General features: G+C 55.7%; 1 protein-coding gene across 4 annotated transcripts in view; it reads left to right on the plus strand.

The window, feature by feature from the left end:
• SUFU (SUFU negative regulator of hedgehog signaling) overlaps positions 1 to 17251 on the plus strand; it is a 108952-nt gene extending 91701 nt beyond the window's left edge. For 2 of the 4 annotated variants that reach the window (XM_060127103.1, XM_060127104.1), the window contains exons 9-12: positions 2948 to 3082; positions 4639 to 4777; positions 13530 to 13598; positions 16088 to 17251. In XM_060127103.1, coding sequence (XP_059983086.1) covers positions 2948 to 3082; positions 4639 to 4777; positions 13530 to 13598; positions 16088 to 16177 — 433 coding nt within the window. In that variant the 3' untranslated portion in view covers positions 16178 to 17251. The other 2 variants (XR_009536224.1, XM_060127102.1) reach the window with 2 other exon arrangements.
• Positions 17252 to 17682: the final 431 nt, after the last annotated feature.

Consider the following 17682-nt stretch of genomic DNA (forward strand, 5'->3'; position numbering starts at 1 on the left):
TGAGCACCTACTATATCCCAGGCACTGTTTGATGCTTCACCTGGGTCATCTCATTTCATCCTTATAAGGAAAGGGTATTGTTATTCTTCCCGTGGAGAGGACAGTGAAGCTTAGAGAGAGGCTAAGTTATCTGCCCAAGGTCATATGGGACTCAGACCCCAAACCTACGTTGTTAGCCATTCTGCCTCCCGGAGCATCCTTCATCCCCTGGCCCCATCTTCCTAGCAGCCCCCAGCGGTTATGGGCCTCCATGCCTCCCTAGGAGCCATTCTCCCTTCCAGCCCTCTGCCTTCCCCTCTGCTAGGAACTCAGGGAGAAAACAGCCCAGCTGAAAAATTAGGCCACGCTGGCGAGCACACTACTTATTTTTTTATGACTAAGGTTAAGCTGACAACCATGCAAAACATTGCAAACCTGTGTCGGCTGCAGATTTAATACCTCACCCAGCCCACACAAATAATTCATGCTTCTGCATCGATGTCCAGAAAAAACAAATCAGCAAAAAGCTGGGCTCCTGCGTGTGTGTATGTGGAGCAGCCGCGTTTCCATTGAAGCAGCATGCCGGAAATACCCAAGCTCCAGGATGGCACATCTAGCATTTTGCAATTTTTTTTTTCTTTTAAAAGATTAAAGTACGTTTTCAAATGATTGAAGGTTGGTGGGAGGTGTAAATGTGGGCACTTGTCACATTAATTCTTCAGATGATTAAGTTCTTTTCCATTTCTTTAAAGCTGTTTGCACTTGGGTTTGATGTCCTCGTTCCGGGTGAGTGTGTTGTAGCAGTTACCAAGGTGACTTTAGCTGACTTTCAACAATTTATTTTTCCCTCCAGCTTGAGACATCTCTAGCCCTGTGTGCTGTTGATTCTGCTCTCCCAACCCCCCTGCTCCCACCCCCAGTTGCTATTCATCAGCACTTTTGCCTGTGTCAGAGAGGCCCACCGGCTCGGAGGCCCCACCTGGCAGCCAGGCCTTTTGGGAGCATGGTGGTGTGTCTCACAGGTAGCACAGGGAAGTGATGGTGAGAGTCACACCCTGGCTTTTCCTCTTAAACTCACTCTGTGACTGTAGGCTTATCACCTCACTTCTCTGAGCCACGGGTTTCCTGACCTGTACAAGAAGCGTTAACTATAGAGGAATCTACCTGGTGTAGAGTCCTTGCTGTGAAGACTCAGTGAGTGAATCTATGGACTCCTTACTCTGGAGGAGAGTAAGGGCTCACCAAAGAGGGCTGCTGTCTTTCTTGAGTCCTGCTCTTGTCCAAGCCCCGAGGGTGGTGTTTGGTGTTGCCCTCCTCAGAAGGGAGGCGTGGCAGCCGGGGTATAAGGGGAAGAGAGCTGGTCAGAGGTCCTAGGCTCCCACGATGGCCTGCCACAGCCCAGCTCTGTGGCCTCGGGCACATTACCGGCTCTCTTTTGTAAAGGAAAGAGGTAGATTAAACAACCTCAGAGTTTCCTTCCAGCCCTGAAATTCTGTGACCCTCTTGGCCAGCATGTTTGTCTCCTTCACAGGTCTTGTGAAAGGGTTTGTCAAAGGAGACACTAGGGCAAAGGGCAGTTTCAGAATTGGCTTTGGAAACCAGAGGAAGGGACCACTTTGTGAAAGATCAGTCACATGTCACATCTGAGGGTGGATCCACCCAGCTGGTGGGAATGGTCCGCGTTACCTCGGGAGCTTTATAGACCACTGCCTCAGTAGGGCCCTGTGCTCTCTGATGTCCCCCTCCATCCTGCCTGCTGACCTCACATCCTCCTCCCTCTGGGGAGGTGCTCTGAGTGTTGGGGTGCCTCATTGGGCCACAGGCCCCAGTGCTCAGCCCCCCAGTGTGTAAGTAGGTTGGGCCCCCACTGGCTGTGCGACTGTCAAGCCCAGATCAAGCCCGGACATCCTGGGTGGCTATTGCCGCTTCAACGATAAATAACTAAAGCTTCTCACCCAGTATTTTATTCACTTGGGAAATTGTTCTGAGATTCACAGTCCAAACCAGGATCTGGCCTTTTGAATGAGATCAGTGGGTAACCCTCACTTCTGGCTGAGGCGGATTTGAGAGGTTGTCAGTGGGGGCAGCTGAATTTGAAAGAGCAAATCTTAGATTGCAAAGGGACCCCGTGGCCCAGCTGTGGAGTAAGCTGTGGGTGGGAAGCAGGACAGGATGGAGCGTGAGGCAGAAGTGACAGTTCGCCATGGCTGGGGCCACAGTCAGGAGGAATCTGGTCCAGGGTTCCTGGGGCCTCGTAGCCCAGCAGGGTGGTGGCCCGGTCCTGCTGCCCAGCCAGGCTCACTGATCTGACTGATGAGAGCCTGGTTTCCACCCCTCGATGAGGACTGTGTCATTTCCTGTTGGATGAAGGGTGTGTATGTCACGGCAGCTGCGGGCCATTAGCAGGAGTGTGCATGCTCTGAGCCTGCTCTGATGTCAGCCTTTTCAGGGTCAGCAGGAAGGAAGCTCTCGGAGCCATGTCTTCTGACACTCTAGCACCCCAGCCTTAGAGAACTTGGGGTCTGAGGCTCTAGGGCAGGGGAAGAAGGGCTCCCAGAAGCCCCTGCTGCTATCTTAGGGAAGAACAAGCCACTGTGACATAAGCTTTTATACAGAGTGTTGGCCAAAGATGAGGCTTCAGAGCCAGACCTACCTGCGACCAAATCCCAGCTCCACAGTCCCCACTTTGCGACCTGGACAAGTTAGGTCACCTCCCTGATCCCCGGCTCCTTATCTGTAAAAGGGCCATAATAATAGTGCCCACCTCACGGGGGCGCTGTGAGGAGTAATCAGCGAGAGGTGCCTCACGCAGGGCTGGCACTTGGCGAGCGTGTAGTGAGTAAATGCTGGCTGTTGTTATCTTCATCATCAATCACCATCCTTGTCGTTCCTCAGGAGCCTGGCCTGAGAGCCTTCTGTCCTGCGGTTTTCACCTTGTGCTGACCCTGTTCCTGTGCTTGCTTTGCAGGAGCCGCAAAGACAGCCTGGAAAGTGACAGCTCCACGGCCATTATTCCCCATGAGCTGATCCGCACGCGGCAGCTCGAGAGCGTACATCTGAAATTCAACCAGGAGTCAGGAGCCCTCATTCCTCTCTGCCTAAGGTAAGCCCCACAGCATACAACCTGGCCTCAAGGAGCCACCAGGCCTGTGCTTGCCCCCTACACCGAGGCGGAGTCTGGGGCCCAGGTGGGGAGGAGAGCTAGTCAGCCCGCTCCGTCTTGGGCCTTTGGGGGAGCCTGTGGACCCTGAGCCCTCCAGTAGCGCTCACCGCACTGGAGAGCACTCCTTTGTCCAGAGAAGTGTCCCCCAGCCCTGCTCCCTTACGAAGGTTCAGTGACCTAGGGAGTCTCAGATGCCCTGCCATCCCACCAGCCCAGAGTCAGGGGTGGCAGGGTCCCCAGTAGCACTGGGGTAGTAGGGCAGGGGAATCTGATGGGTGGGACTCTATTTTCTCCTCCTTGCTGCTTTTCCATGCAGAAACACTCAGTTCTCCAAACCCCGTGGCCCGCACAGCAGACTCCTTGAGGGACCCAGAAGCCCAGCTGTGTCCCTCCTGCTGCTGTCCACAGTGCCAGAAACCCACCCCTGTGGCCAGAATTCAGCTCTCTGCATGGGGATGCTGCACAGGGCTGAACCTGTTGCAGCTGTGGCTTCCTCCACAGCCCTCAGGGGCTCTACCCTCACTTTTATAGCAGGAGAAGCAGCAAGGATAACTCTAAACTCAGACAGCAGTGACAAGGAAGAAAGGGGTTGCACTGGTTTGGACCGTCCCCACTGTCCCTGGAGCCTGAGGAAGGACCTTGTGTGGTGACCAGCCTTGCCCAGTAGGGCAACGAGAGCAAGTGGCCAGAGCGATCAGGGTCTGGCCAGGCCCCCGCACCCCCCACCCCAGGACCCCAACGATTTCCTCTCCAGCTCCCTCTCTGGCCCAGGCTCAGGGCCTTTAGGCTGGTGAAGGGTTAATCTGAGGCAACGTGAGAAAGCCAAGAGCAGGTTTTGCTTCCTTTGCTGACTGGCATCTCTGCCCCACTGGTTGCCCCTGCCTGCCCTTCCCCCAGGTGTATTTCCAGACTTGGGATTAACAGTAACTTCTTGTGGCTCCATCAGAGTGACCCCACTTGGCTTCAGCTTTTTTTTTAAAGATGTGGCCTTGGTAGCCATTTAAATCTCGTGGGGAGCCAGGAGGAGGTGGAAGACTGTGCCCCGGACACAGGATTGTGCTGTGAGGGCACTAGGCCGTCATCCCAGGGTGTGGGAAATTCGTTTAGGTGCTTCTTCACCCCTACCCTCCAAACAAAGGTGAGGCACGATCCGCCTTTTAGCCTTGGGCCTGACCTTGGGCACATTACTAACCGGCCTCTCTGGCCTCAGTCTCCTCACCAGGACACAAAGGAGGTGGACTCCCATCCCCTTTCAGGCCCTTTGAATGCTGCTCTAGTATCTGCTAGCCTTGAGCACTTTGGAAGGATAACAGTAGAGAGCTCGTAAGAAGCTTCTCTTGGGAGATGTTGAGATGAACGTGTTTAGTTCCAGGCCCCTGTTAGTGGGCAGATGGTCGGTCAGGAGGGCATTTGCCAGACAGCCGATCCCGGGGAGTGTAGCCTCCGCAGTCCCTGAGCCTTGGCCTGCTCTCACTGTCTCATGTTCCCACCCCCAGGGGCAGGCTCCTGCACGGACGGCACTTTACATATAAAAGTATCACAGGTGACATGGCCATCACCTTTGTCTCCACGGGAGTAGAAGGCGCCTTTGCCACCGAAGAGCACCCTTACGCAGCTCATGGACCCTGGCTACAAGTGAGAAGGCTCCTTTTCTTCTCCCTCCCTCCCTTCCGTGCCCGCCCCCTCTCGGTCCTCCCTTCGCAGCTCTTGGCGGCTCCTCTTCCTGAGGGGCTGGTTGTGAGATGCCATGTGGAGTGTGGATGCTACTGCCTAGCCCACCAGCTCCAGAAGCACTTCCTGGCCTCTCCCCCATACCCTGAGGCAGGAGCGATAACTCTCCAGGCCCTGGCCGTTGATAATTCTGTTGGCCATGGAAATTCAGGTTTGAGGGATGTGAGACTTTCTGCACACTGGGTAAACCAAGGAACAGGAAGCGGGAGGGTGAAGCAGGATGGGAGGAAGTGTGGAAGCCACTCTCGTGCTATATGGAAAGCCCACCAGAATTCCTAGAAAGTGGGCATCTGGACCTGGATGCCTCAGCTGGGCTGAGATGGGCAGGCGTTGGCACACAGAGCCTCCCCTGTCTAATGGTTCTCCTTTTCCTCCTGATGGACACCCAGCTTCTCTGTGCAGAAACCTGCTGGCTTTTCCGGAATACTTTGTCCCTCCTTTGCTGTTCTGGCTGGAGCACAGCTTCAAGCCATTGCCAAGCGGGGTGCTGGGGCCTGAGAGCCATAGGCCTCCTTCCAGCCCCGGCCCCATCCAGGTCTCTAATGGGTACTCGGCCCAACCCTGATTCCCACTCCCGGATGTATTAGAGGAACAACATCCTTTTCTGTTTGTTTGTTGGGGGCACGGGAGGAGGAACTCTACCTTACCTCTCTCAGAAAGAGGATCTGACCCTGATCTAACAGGTGACTCTGCCTTGTTTGTGGTGTATGGTGGAGGGTGCGGGTGGGCGGAGGGATTACTGTAAAGGGGAAGAGAATTTTGCCAGTTCTGTGGGTTTAGCCTGGTCTGTGAAGTGTATATAGCATTAATGTAGGCACGTTTTTAGTCTTTGAGTGTCTGTGTCTCTTCCTCAGGCCAGCTCCTCCCTGCCCCTCCCCACCAAAATACTAACCCTTAATTAAAACAAACGGCAGACAAAGGACACCAACCACGCTCCCCAGACTAAGCTGAGGTAGAAATGGAAGCCGGTGCTTTAGGGATATTGTGTTCCATAAATTATCTTGCCTTTTTCCACTGTTGTTATTACATTGTTTCATAACAAAATTACTTTGAACCATAAAGTTATAAATACATTTTAAAAGTCCCACTTGGTAACATTAGATTTCTGTCCATGTGGTGTTGGTAGTTGCTGTAGCAGAAGCTCTGAAGTATAACATTTGAAATTAGCCCAGCACAAGTGGAAAGGGCCTCCCCCCAGCCCCAGCGTGTCCCAGGGCACCGGGCTGCCTCTGTGGAGAGCAAGGAGGGGGTAGACCTTCTGCCTGGGCAGAGCTGGGAAGGACTGGGGAACGAGGGACCGTGTAGGAGACCCCCAGCCCCTGAGAGGTCACAGGTCCTCCTTCCTAGCAGGTGACAGTGTGTTGACAGGTCTCAGCAGAAGTGTCCTCAGATAGCACTTTTGTGTATTGAAGGTTAAGCACATTTTCTTGAGAAAGTAGGAACTAGAGTCTCCCCAAACTCAAGAAGAAATTTCACCCAGTTGCCTTTCACATGCTGAACTCTGAACCTGTCCTTGGAGCCCCGCCATCCCCCTTGGAACATCTTCCTGCCCCCAGCGGAGATGGGGGGGGAGTCAGCGTCTCCAGTTCTCAGCAGCCTGGGGACCTGGGCCTCCAGAGGACTCGGCAGATGTCACGTTGCCCCCCAGTCCCCACAAAGGTCTGGGCCCAACCCTGATTCCCAAGCCCCTGATCCTCCGGCTACTGGTGTTCCCTTCCAGCCCTGCTCCCCCTCGCCTCCCTGGCAGCCCCTCAGTGAGCTTGAGCACTCGCCCTGCTGACTCCCAGCACATGGTCCCCTCCCAGGCGCCGTTGCCCCGGGAACGGGGAGCTGTGGGAACCAGCCGCTGGCCTCGGCATGTTTCAATAAAGTTGCTGTGCTGGGAGCTGCTTAATCAAAGGCCTGTGTTATGGGCTCATTAGTGTGGTCCACCACAGGGGCCAGCTCACAGGGGAGCTCCCGGGAAGGCTGGCTGGGGCCCGCTCCCCAGGCACACACCCTAACTCACCGAGGGGTTTCTCAAGGCCCTTTCCAGGGAGCCCTGGGAAACCCACTGCCCCTGCCCCTGCCCCCAGGCCAGCCTGTCCTCAGCTGTTAAGCCAACACCCACACCAGCCCTCCTCCCCGCCCCGCCCCCAAAGCAGTCAGCACTTTCTGCATCTGACTGGCAGCCCGCCTTCCTCTTTAGGGTCTTGCCACTGTGGTCACAGGCAGCTCCCTAGCCTGTGGGAACCTGGGCTTGTAATTACTTGTGGGCCTCTGAGTCTCCCTGTGGGGCTGCCTGTCTCCCCGGGAGTCTGAGCACCTCCTGGAGGCCTGGGGTCAGGCTCATAGTCACCAGTGAGGACCCACTCCACTGGGCCAAGAGGGACCCCAGGCTCCTCTGGAGGGAGACCCCAACAGAGAGGCCTGCCCTCACCTCCTACAGGAATCTCTCACTCATGCTTCCGGGATCCAGGGTGTCTCCCTGACCCCTGTGTACCCAGGCCTGCTGGGGGCAGAGCATCAGGAAGGAACTGGATGCAGCAGCCCCAGGACTGAAGAGACCCAGACTTCTGTTCTCTTGGCTGCTGCTTGAACACTCCCTGTTGGTCCCAGAGGAGTTGGGAGGGGCTAGGATGACTTTCTTGCATCAGCCTTCAACAGCCTTGGAAGCCCTCACTCCCAGCCTTGGCACCTTGTTCTGGCCTCCAGCCCAGGCCTGTTATCTCTTGGGGAAGTGGCATGGCAGAGACACCCCACATGGGAGAAGAGAGACAAAAGAGAGCCTGAGAGAAAAAGGCAGAAAGTGAGGGAATCTGGGCCCTTTCCGGAGCTTGTGGAGTGGCCCCAGACAGGCCTCCACACCCACCTGCTCCTGGGCCTGCACCTGCCCTCCAGGCTCCTCCTTGCCCCATCTCTCCAGGCCCAAGAACGTCAAGGCCCCGGCCCAGAAAGGCAGGGCTGTCTGCAACCCCAGAGTAAGCACAGTGGGCACTCCCTGCTTCCTGGAGGAGCTGGAGAGGCAGGAATCCTCCAATTCCTTAGGCTCTTCAGTTTCCATAGGTTGACGCTAGACTCCTCCGTTTGCCCTACCATTTGCTGTTTTTATCTTTTCTGAGATGGTAAAGGCTGTCCACCAACTCCAGGGTTGTACAGGAGGGTCTTCAGACCAGGGGGATGCCTGCCAGCGTCCTCTCCTGCACTCCTTCCCCCAGCATTCCTCATCCCAGTGGCTTTAACAAGCCTCTCTCCCTTGAGTCTGTCAACACCGGGCTGTTAGCCTCTGAGTGGGAGCCTGGCCCAGAGCTGAGTCGTTCATCCGTCCCCAGCCAAGGTTGATCTGAAGGGGGAGAAGTCGGCCCCAGAGGTCACACAGGGGTCACATCGCCAAATATGAGAATATTTTTTTAAGCCCTGCAATGCTTTCTCAGCTGTGTGGTGTCTGACAGCTCACCCAGGTGGCCCCCCGTTCCCAGCCATTCCCTACCAGCCCTGATGGGAGGCCCAGGGCTTGGGAGAAGACACCCAGCAGCTGTTCAAGTGGGCTTCGCTTCTCCAGGCCTGGTTTGGGGAGTCACTGCTGGGCTCTCCTCCTAGTCCAGCGGCTGACTCACCACTGTCCTCTGGACAAGCCGCTGCCTTCTCCTGTCCCCATGCACCCATTTGGATGTTGTGTGGAAGACACTTGGCGATCCCTGGCCCAGGCCCTGGGCAGCTCCTCTTCCGTGCCTCTGCTGTTTCTCCTTCCACTGGTGAACCTGGCCACGACCTGGTCCCCCTGGAGACCTTTGCTTGGGCTGCCATGGGGACCTCAGTGTCCAGGGTACAGCCGTTAGGGTTTAAATGCCAGCACTGTGCCTAGGAGGTACAGCAGCCTCCCCTTCGGGCGAGGACTGTGACGGCCCGCTCTGCCCTCAGCGGCAGCCAGCCCGAGCAGGGGGAGTGTGAGCCTGCTCCTGGCCGCCTCAGGCAACTCCTCACCACCCAGCAAAGACAGGAAATGAAGGTGGCCTCCCTGTGCCACCACTGCAGTGGTAGCTGCCACACACACCTCTGCCCCCGAGCCTGGGGGATGGGGGTCATCTGGGCTGTTTTCTCACTTCTGTCTGGCCGGCCGGGGTTGGGGGGACGCAGACTGGCCTGCTTCCTGGTCTTGCGTCCCCCACTGCCATTGTGAGTGCCAGAGCAGCTCCATGGCAGGCTCTGCCCCGTAAACAGCACACCTCCTTCCCTGAGAGAAGGGAAGGGAAGGAAAAAGAAAGCCAGACTTGTTGGGAAGCAAGAACAACGTGTCAACACTAAGAGCAAACAAGGCCCCAGACAAAGTGTGGCTTGTCATACTAAGGGGAAGGAGTGGGCATTGTCAGTGCTGTTTGCAGACTCAGAAATATCACTGACCGCAGACATTTGAATCAGATCTACAGCAGCTGGGCCCCTGCCTGTCCCATAGCCAGGCCTGCCCAGAGCAGGCATTGATGAAAGATCACTTTGCAGGTTCCTTCTGGAACTTGCTGGGGCCTGGGGAATTGGGAGATTGTTGACAGTCCTCCGTCTTCACCAACCAGCCAGGCTGTCCTAAGGCACTGGGTGTGAGCACCTTGGAGTAAGCTGCTGGCCTGTGTTCCAAGCCTCATCAAAGGTGGAGGTTGGGAATGGGGGGCAGGGAGCCACTGCTCCCCTCCCAGCTCCACCAGTTAGAGCTGGTAGTAGAGCTGCAGCCACTAACTCATCTGTATTGGTTAAACCTGTGCCCACACCCACTTCCCCTGTGAGTGTATTTCCCCAGCACTCCCGCCACCATGATCTCCTGGAGGGAGGGCTTGCCTTTTAAAAATGCAGATGCCTTGGCCTTGCCTGAGCTGTTCAGCTTCAGAGGGTCTGGATTCAGAAGGTCTGGATGGGGCCTGGTATCTCTGGGTTTTCAGAATCCTTCTAGGGGAGTTTGCTGCTCAGATTGCTTGGGGGGCTTTCCCGTCTCACTAGAGAGTCTTCTCCCTCCAAGGGTTGCTTGTGCACAGACATAAGCATTTATGCCCAGCTCCTGGTGAGTACTACCATCGATGAGTGCTACTTTCATTATTATTATTATTTCTACTGCTGTTTTCTGGACTAATGCAACTGCCGTCTTATGTACACATTTACCAAGCTGACCTGGAAATTTGACCTGCTGTCCCCACTTGGAAACTGTATTGGGGCATGGTTTGCCTTCCTTTCCAGTTGGCCATCCTGGTTTTTGAGCAGCTGCATGTCTGTGACGCCCAGGGTTCCAGCCCTCTTGAACTGAGCAGGTGGCCGGGAGATGTGTCGTTGGTTTTCCAGGCCATTGGTTGAAGCCAAAGTCACCTCCACCTCCCCCATCAGAGGAGAGAGAGGAGTCAGCTCTGAGCATACAAGGCTTCTTGAATTGGGGTACTTTCCCCAGACAGGAAAAGAGCATCTTCTACCACCATGAGGTCAGATCACTGTTCTTCTAAAGTCCAGACTTGTCTCCTCTCGACACCGGCTCATCTGCACAATGGGAATGCTGGTTACCTCCCTTGCAGGACTGCCCTAAGGATTCAGTGAGATGATACCGGTCAAGCACTTGGCCCAGTGCCTGGCACACGGGGGAGGCGCTGCTTCTGCTGTTGGCGGTATTATTACCACTCACTGTCATTATCATAACCCTTCCTGTTATTATTTGTGGCAGAGCCAGGCAGCTCCATGGGGACCCAGGGAGCTTCAAGAGCCCGAAGCCCCAGAATTGCACAGGCTTTTCCCACAGTTGCATCACAACGGCGAGTCTGTTCCTCGTGAGAGCGCCCAGGAGCTGCTCCATCATAGCTGTCTATCTCCAGTGTCCTGTTGATAAGATCTGTTAACATTCTCAGCTCCAGGTCTGAAATATACAAAGAACAGGGCCTGTTTGTTCAATCCAAGCTTCTAAGGTTTAACTCCCAAAGGAAATTAAATTAGGTGCCTGGAGCTATGACAGTCTGTCGTGTTTCTTTGCAGGGAATGTCACCCTTAATATCATGCAGATCTCATGTATAATTTTCCCCGTTTAATTCTTTTAAAATGCGAAGTTTCCAGCAGGAACCAACAAATCACCAAAAGTGAAAATTGAGGAGTGACTAGGGTTTGTCCCCTTTTTCGGTCTTACCATCCCCTCCCCCAGCTGAGTATAAAATGAGTCCAGACACAGATCGTACCAAAGGCCACCATAACATACCCTCTCTCCACCACCCGTTCCAGGCCTTTGTCAGAGGAACTGGCTTAGGACTGAACTCAGTGTTGGTGGGTTTACCTTTACCATTTCTACAGCTGTTTGGAGTCTCTCTGCATGGTCACCGTCCCTGTGAACCCTCCCACAATCCCATCTCACCCCCAGCACTAGCTACGGTGCCAGGCCTATTTACCTCTCTGGCAGAAATGTCCTCCCTCCGAAGTATTTGTGGGTTAGAAAGCAGTTCAGCCTGGCCCGGACTGGAGCCACTGTAATATAATTGGGTTTTAGGTATGCTTGTGTTTGTGCTAGCATTTGCAGAGATGGCAGCAGGCCCCGGAAATGCCAAAAATGTGAATGTGACTTTTGTACTACTCAAGCAGACTGGTGATAACTGGTAGAGAGACTCTGGGCTTTGGGGGGCAGTGGGGAGGGGAGCCCTGGGATAAAGGCGGGAGGAGCAAGGGTCAGGGTGGGATTGGGAAGGGGTCTCGGTAGTCTGTGAGAGGAGCCAGCCAGTCCCGCCTTGGGGAACCAGGAGGAAGGTGGGAGGGGGCACCTCAGGTGGGCATTTCCCTGGACTGGCTTTGCCTGTCTAAACCTTGTCTCTGTCTCCACTTGAAGCCTGAGCTCCTCAAACAGAAACCTTGGGGAGGAGTTGTGGGCCAGTGGTTGGAGCTGTTTTGTCCCTGACTGTGGGCTTGCAGCCTGAGAAGGAGATGACCTTTGGCTCCCTGTCAAGCGCGGGAAGGTGCTTGTCCAGGTGGGGAATGGACTGCCTTCATGCTTGTGTTCCTGAGGCTCCACCCAGGGCCAGGCCTAGCAGAGGCACCCAGGGAATGCTTATGGAATCAAATAGATGGATGGGCAGACGAGTGGAAGGATCAATAAATGAGGGTAAGACCTTAGGATTTGGAAGCTGTGCTCTGGGCGCTAACTTTATTGTCCAGGCAAGACCGGGACCTGATCTTGTCTCAGCTGCTCACAAGCCACGTGACATTGGGCAAATCACATAACCCATCTGTGTCTCAGTTTCCTCATCTGGAAGGCGATAAGATACATGAGCGGTTAGCACGGTGCCTGATGTGGTGGTGTTTTACCTGCTCACTTGGGGTAGTTTTCTCATTCCTTGCTCACACCTCCAGCCCATCAACTTCCTTCCTTCGGAGCCCTCCGTCCTGTGAGGCGCCCAGTGATCCTGCTTGCTCGCCTTCCTTTCTCTGCCATTTCACTTGATCTCACAAGCTGACTCTGTTCCAGATGTTGAAACTTAGGTTCTCATCAGAGTGGACAACTCCCAGGGGAAACCTGATGGGTATTTTCTCAAGTCCTGGATCCTCCTCCTTGTCATAGGGGACTTTTCCTCAGAGGAGCCCCTCACCTTGGTCTTCAACTCATTGTTCTCTCCCTCCGTCCCCCCCACCCCCACCCCGGGCGTTCACAGGCTGCTGGAGAAGGCAGAACGAGGCGGGGAGAGCCACAGCCCGGGGGGACAGAAGGGTCTGCTGCAGAGGTCAGGGGGCCCCGCTGACCAGCACGGGGGTAGAGGGGTAGTGGAAGGGGTCAGGCTGGGCAGAGGAGCCAGTCGAGAAGACGGCCCGCCAGGCTGAGGAAGCTCTGGGTACCCTTGAACATTGCTTCTAACTGTGAAAACTGCTTTAGAGGGTGAGGGTGGTGGTTGTGCCTGCCGCTTAGTGGGACCAGGCTGTCCTCTACATCAAAGCGTGAAGCCACAAGACACCAGACTAGAACAGCAAAGTGGGATAGCTGGGAGATGCCCTGGAGAAGAGGTTTCTTAAAGGAAAGCTTGAAGAACTCAGTGGCTGAATGGGGCCAGCAGGGCAGGGGTTTGGGAGCTTCCAGTCTGGGAGGAGGTGGAGGCCACGGATGGAAGTGGGAGTTAAGGAGTCCCTTTCCCTTCTGTAAAATGAGAGAGGTTGGTGTACAATCTCCAAATTCTGCAGCTCAGACGTTCTTGGATGTACCTTCCGGGGCATTTCCAGATTCCAGACGAGGCTTGTATTCCAAATCCAGACAGATCCCTTCTGTCCTACCAAGTGAACCTGGTTGGGCAAGGACAGTGTTGGAATCTCTCTTCTCTGCCCCTCGGCTCTTCTGTCTCCCCACTACCATACTGCAGCACGCGGGAAGCCCGAACTGCCAAAACAGGGGTTCCTCCCCACCCGTTCTCGTGTCCCTTCTGGGAGCAGCACCGCCATCTCTCCAGATGTCCCCCCCTGCTTCCCATTGTCCTCTGATGTCCTTCCTCCTCTGCTCCAGTCCCTCTGATGTGGTAGGCAGGTGGTGGTGGGCATGTGGGCGACAGGCCCTTCCCTGTGTCCCTAGAACACATTGCAGTGGCCTCATAGCTCCTTAATGGCCTGAAGAAAGGTCCATAGCTTGGCAGTTAGCAAAAAGACCATGTATTTAAAAAAAATAATAAAAGCCTGTCTTGTGCCTTCTTCCCAGATTCTGTTGACTGAAGAGTTTGTAGAGAAAATGTTGGAGGACTTGGAAGATTTGACTTCTCCAGAGGAAGTAAGCTGTTTGATTCTCTCTGACGGCAGGTTCCAGTCTCCAGGAGCGTGTGTGTGTGTGTGTGTGTGCGCGCGTGTGCGTGTGCGTGTGTGTGTGTGTGTGTGTGTGTGTGTGTGTGTGTGTGTCTGACGTGTGGAGATAGGCTGGAAAGGAGATGTTAAATGACTTTACTTCTCTTCCCTGAACCACCCCCTACCCCACCGCCAGCCCTTGTAAGGACACCCAGCAAATTGTCTGAATTGCCAACTCCTGAGAACCTCATTGAAGAGGCAGCCAGGGCCTTCAGGCTCCTCATTGAGGAGCACAGAGTTCTCCTCAGTCCCTGCTGTTCCCTGGCAGGTTCTGAACAGAAAGCCCACGCCTGCTGCCAGAGAACATTCCACGGGAGAGTTCTGGTGGGCAGCGAGGGACTCCTGCTCTTGCCTCAGGCCACCCAGGAGCCACTCTCCTTCCTCCCTTCTCTGGCCATGAGCTCTCCCCTCTGGTCCATCTCTTCCAGCCCTAGCCAAGCTGGCGGGCCAGGTGGGGGCCTGTGCTTTCCCTGGCTGTTCTGCTGGGGTATAGGAATGGAGCCCATAATCCCCTTTGTTTTTCTTCCTTGTTCCCAGCATCCTCATTTGTGGGGATTTACCTCATCCTGGAAAGTCCCTTCCCCTCCCCCGGCCTCCTACCAAGCAGCACCCCAGGGTTGAGCCTTCCTGGCCTCAGTGCCCTGCCCGATAGGTTAATGGAACATTAACAAAGCTGGCTGTCCTCCTGCTCTTCTGGGCCTCCCCTGCCCCGGGGCAGAGACCCTTCCTTCGTCCTTTGTGCCAGGAAGTGTGTTTGGGGGAGAGCGCCTTCACCTCCCAGGGGCCAGGCTTCCAAGCTAGAGCGAAGTCAGGCAGGAGCCAGCTTTCAGCCAGGGCTGGAGCTTCCAGTTGCCGGGGCTTCCAGGGCCGAGTCAGCCAGGACACGGAGGCCTCCGACAGACGTCCACGGGGCGGAGGACAGTGCACAGGGCAGGACTGGCCCGTCCAGGTCTCCAGGTGAACAGGAAGTCCTCAGAGCCTGAGGTCACCCCCAAAGGGATAGTGTCTTCTCTCTCCTCTGGGATGTGGCTTGGTAAATTAACTCATTTATACGTTCAGAAGTCACCAAGTACCCAGTCTGTGCCGGCCAGTCAACCCCCGCAAGTCACCGGTCCCTGAAGCCTGGCTCCCATTCAGTCAGACCAGAGCCAGCTGCCCAGAAGTGCTTCCGGAGAGGCCATGTCGCACAGGGACGGCACCATGCCAGACTGCTGCTTTCAGCTCGGGTGCTGAGGGGGTGGAAGGGGGGTAGTCCAGGCAGGAGGGACAGGAGCCAGGAGGAGCTTAGGAAAGTAGGTCACTAAAAATGACTTTTTTTTTCTTTCCTGTCCAGAGGCTGTCCCCACACCCTGCCCTACTCTCCACTTTGGTCCTGGCTTGGACAGTCCCCCATCAGAGGGAGGGAGAGGGAGCCAGCCAGGAAGTGTCAGGCCCACCCACTGCCAGCACCAGCTCTAGGCAGGCTGAAGGCCCTGCTCTTCCCTCCTTCCCAGCCTGGCCTGCCTTCTTGCCTGGCCCCCGGGGCAGCTGGAGTCATAAAAGGCAGACCCTGCTCCTAAATCGCGGAGCATCTATGAGCACCATAGGACCCATGCAGGGTCCTAGCATACACAAGGAATAAGATAGGTCAGCCTCTTCCCTTACCCCCACCAGAAGCTCGAGAAACACAACTGTAGGCAAATCAGTGATTCCGGGGAGTCGGGTAGGAAGACCTTGGGCTCCCCTTGGCCACTGCTGGCACCTCTCTCAGGCTGGTAACCCTGGGAAGGAGGTGAGAATGAACAAGGGGGAGCAGGATGGGGGTTTACTCCACTCGAGAATGCACCAGGCCCAAGAAATCACCTTAAGCCACACTAGCCGTGCTTCTCGGCACCCACCGAGGCCGAGCCAGGACCTCCTTCTCTGGGGACCCTTTGGCAAAGGCTACAGAGGGCCAGTTCCAGCGTTCTTCCCCACCAGCCTCAGAAAGAAGCCATGGCAGGGACAGGACCGCAGATTTCCAGACCTCAAGCCACTTCCCTGTAGCATCTGCACCCTCCCCTGCCCCCCATCCTCTAGCCCCTGGGCCTCAGGGAGCAGATTCCTTACATGCTTGAGGCAGAACCAAGGAAGTGAGCTGGAGGGAGGTCAGCACAGTCAAGAAAGTGTTAGAAAACAAGCCTCCTCCAACCCCAGTTAATTATTGGCAGGGCAAGGGGAAAGGAGGGGTCAGCGAACTCCAGCAGCTTGACCCCAGCCGCCCACCTGGGTCTAGCATTGGTGACTGAAGCCAGGCAACCAGTGGCCTGTCTTGCCCCCAGCACCCAGGGGACGGGGCCTCGGTGAGGGTCCTGGCCTCTCTCTAGGCAGCGTGGGAAGAAGGCAGAGGGTTCTGCTAACCATGTATACTCTGGCTCTGTGCTTGTTCCCCCTCCACAGTTCAAACTTCCCAAAGAGTACAGCTGGCCCGAAAAGAAGCTCAAAGTCTCCATCCTACCTGACATGGTGTTTGACAGTCCGCTGCACTAGCCTGGGCTGGGCCCTGCAGGGGCCAAGGGAGAGCCCAGCTGCTCCCCGGTGACTCCAGTGTAACAACTGCGTAAACGAGACTCCCACAAATAAAAGGACAAGTGTGAGGATGACCACGCAGCCACTGCGCCCGTAGCCCGCTGGGATGCCACGCACAGGCCACAGGCCCCCCCCCTCACCTGCAGCTCGGGGGCCTCCCCCGGCAGCCGGCCAAGCCATGTGACCAGGCCCTGGCCCCAGTGGGCCACAGTTGGGCAAATGCCAACCTTCCCCTCCTGCCACTGCCACAGGTTCCGTTTTGAGATTTGCCTCCGGACCTCTGATGTGCTCCTAGGTGGAGACAGGCCTGGTTCTCACCTACCCTCTGCCACACAGCCCAGCAGGAGGGAGGCGGAGTGGCCGCCTGCGCTGCCCAGCTCAACTCTGGGGAGCCTTTGTTAGTCAAGCTCCTCTGGCCATGGAACGATTCCTTCGATCGTGTTTGGTTTTCTTCCTCCTTATTTTATTTTGTAGAAACCGGATGGTATTTTATTGCTCTTCAAAGATGCCCAGAAGCCATCTATATAATGTTTTTTAAACAGAACTTTATTTCCAGATGAACTTTCTCATTCTCTCAGACAAGGGCCTGGGGCCGTCTCCCCCTGAGCTGCCACCAGAGGAGGTGCCAGTGTTCGCCTGCCAGTCCGGGGCCCTGGAGGAGCCAGCTTCGCGGAGAGGCTTTTCTTCCCAGCTGGGCCTGGTGGAGCCGAGGCACTCCCCCATGCAGCCTTGAGCCCAGATTAGCTGGGGCGTGGAAGGGCTGCTGCTGGTTCCCAGCTGGACTGGGTCCCCACAAAGTTCAAGGATCATCAGGACCTCCGAGACTTGGTGACTGCAGCCTCACCTTCCAGGCGTTTTCCTCCCAACCAGGCGTGCCTGAGAGAGGGCGAAGCCCAGCGCTTCACAGACCATCCCCACCTGCCACTCAGGGCCTGGGTCTCCAGCTCTCTGCCACTCCCATCCCATTTCCTCATCCCCTGGGCCTCCCAACCTCCAGGCTGCAGGACTCTGGCTTATTAAAAACAGAAAAATCAACCTCTCAACATGTCTTTCATTTTGGTTTTGCAAACGCTGCACTCTCCCGCCCTCCCGCCCTCCCTGCATCCATTCATTTCTCATCCTTCATTCTCTACCCCTTGTCCTGTCTCCTTTCCTGCATCCTGGCCTCTCTCGGTCCTTGGTCCCTCACCCCAGTACTGCAGATCTCATGGTCTTCCTATCTCATAGCCAGCCTATCTCTGGCCCATGGTTTTGGGGTTCCTCTTGGGTTGTCTCCCACTTTCGACCTGGAATCAGCAAAGCCCCTTTCGTGCCCTCTTAGCCCCAACTCCAGGGACGGCTATTCCGAGATCACCCTTCAGGCCTTTCCAAAGCAAAGTCCTTTTGTCTGTCATGGACCACACAGGCCCGTGCCCTGTCCCTGTCTGCAGCCACCATACACACAGGCACCACCGGGAGTGCCAAGG

This window comes from Lagenorhynchus albirostris, chromosome 16, assembly GCF_949774975.1.
Source record: "Lagenorhynchus albirostris chromosome 16, mLagAlb1.1, whole genome shotgun sequence".
Classification (NCBI taxonomy): domain Eukaryota; kingdom Metazoa; phylum Chordata; class Mammalia; order Artiodactyla; family Delphinidae; genus Lagenorhynchus; species Lagenorhynchus albirostris.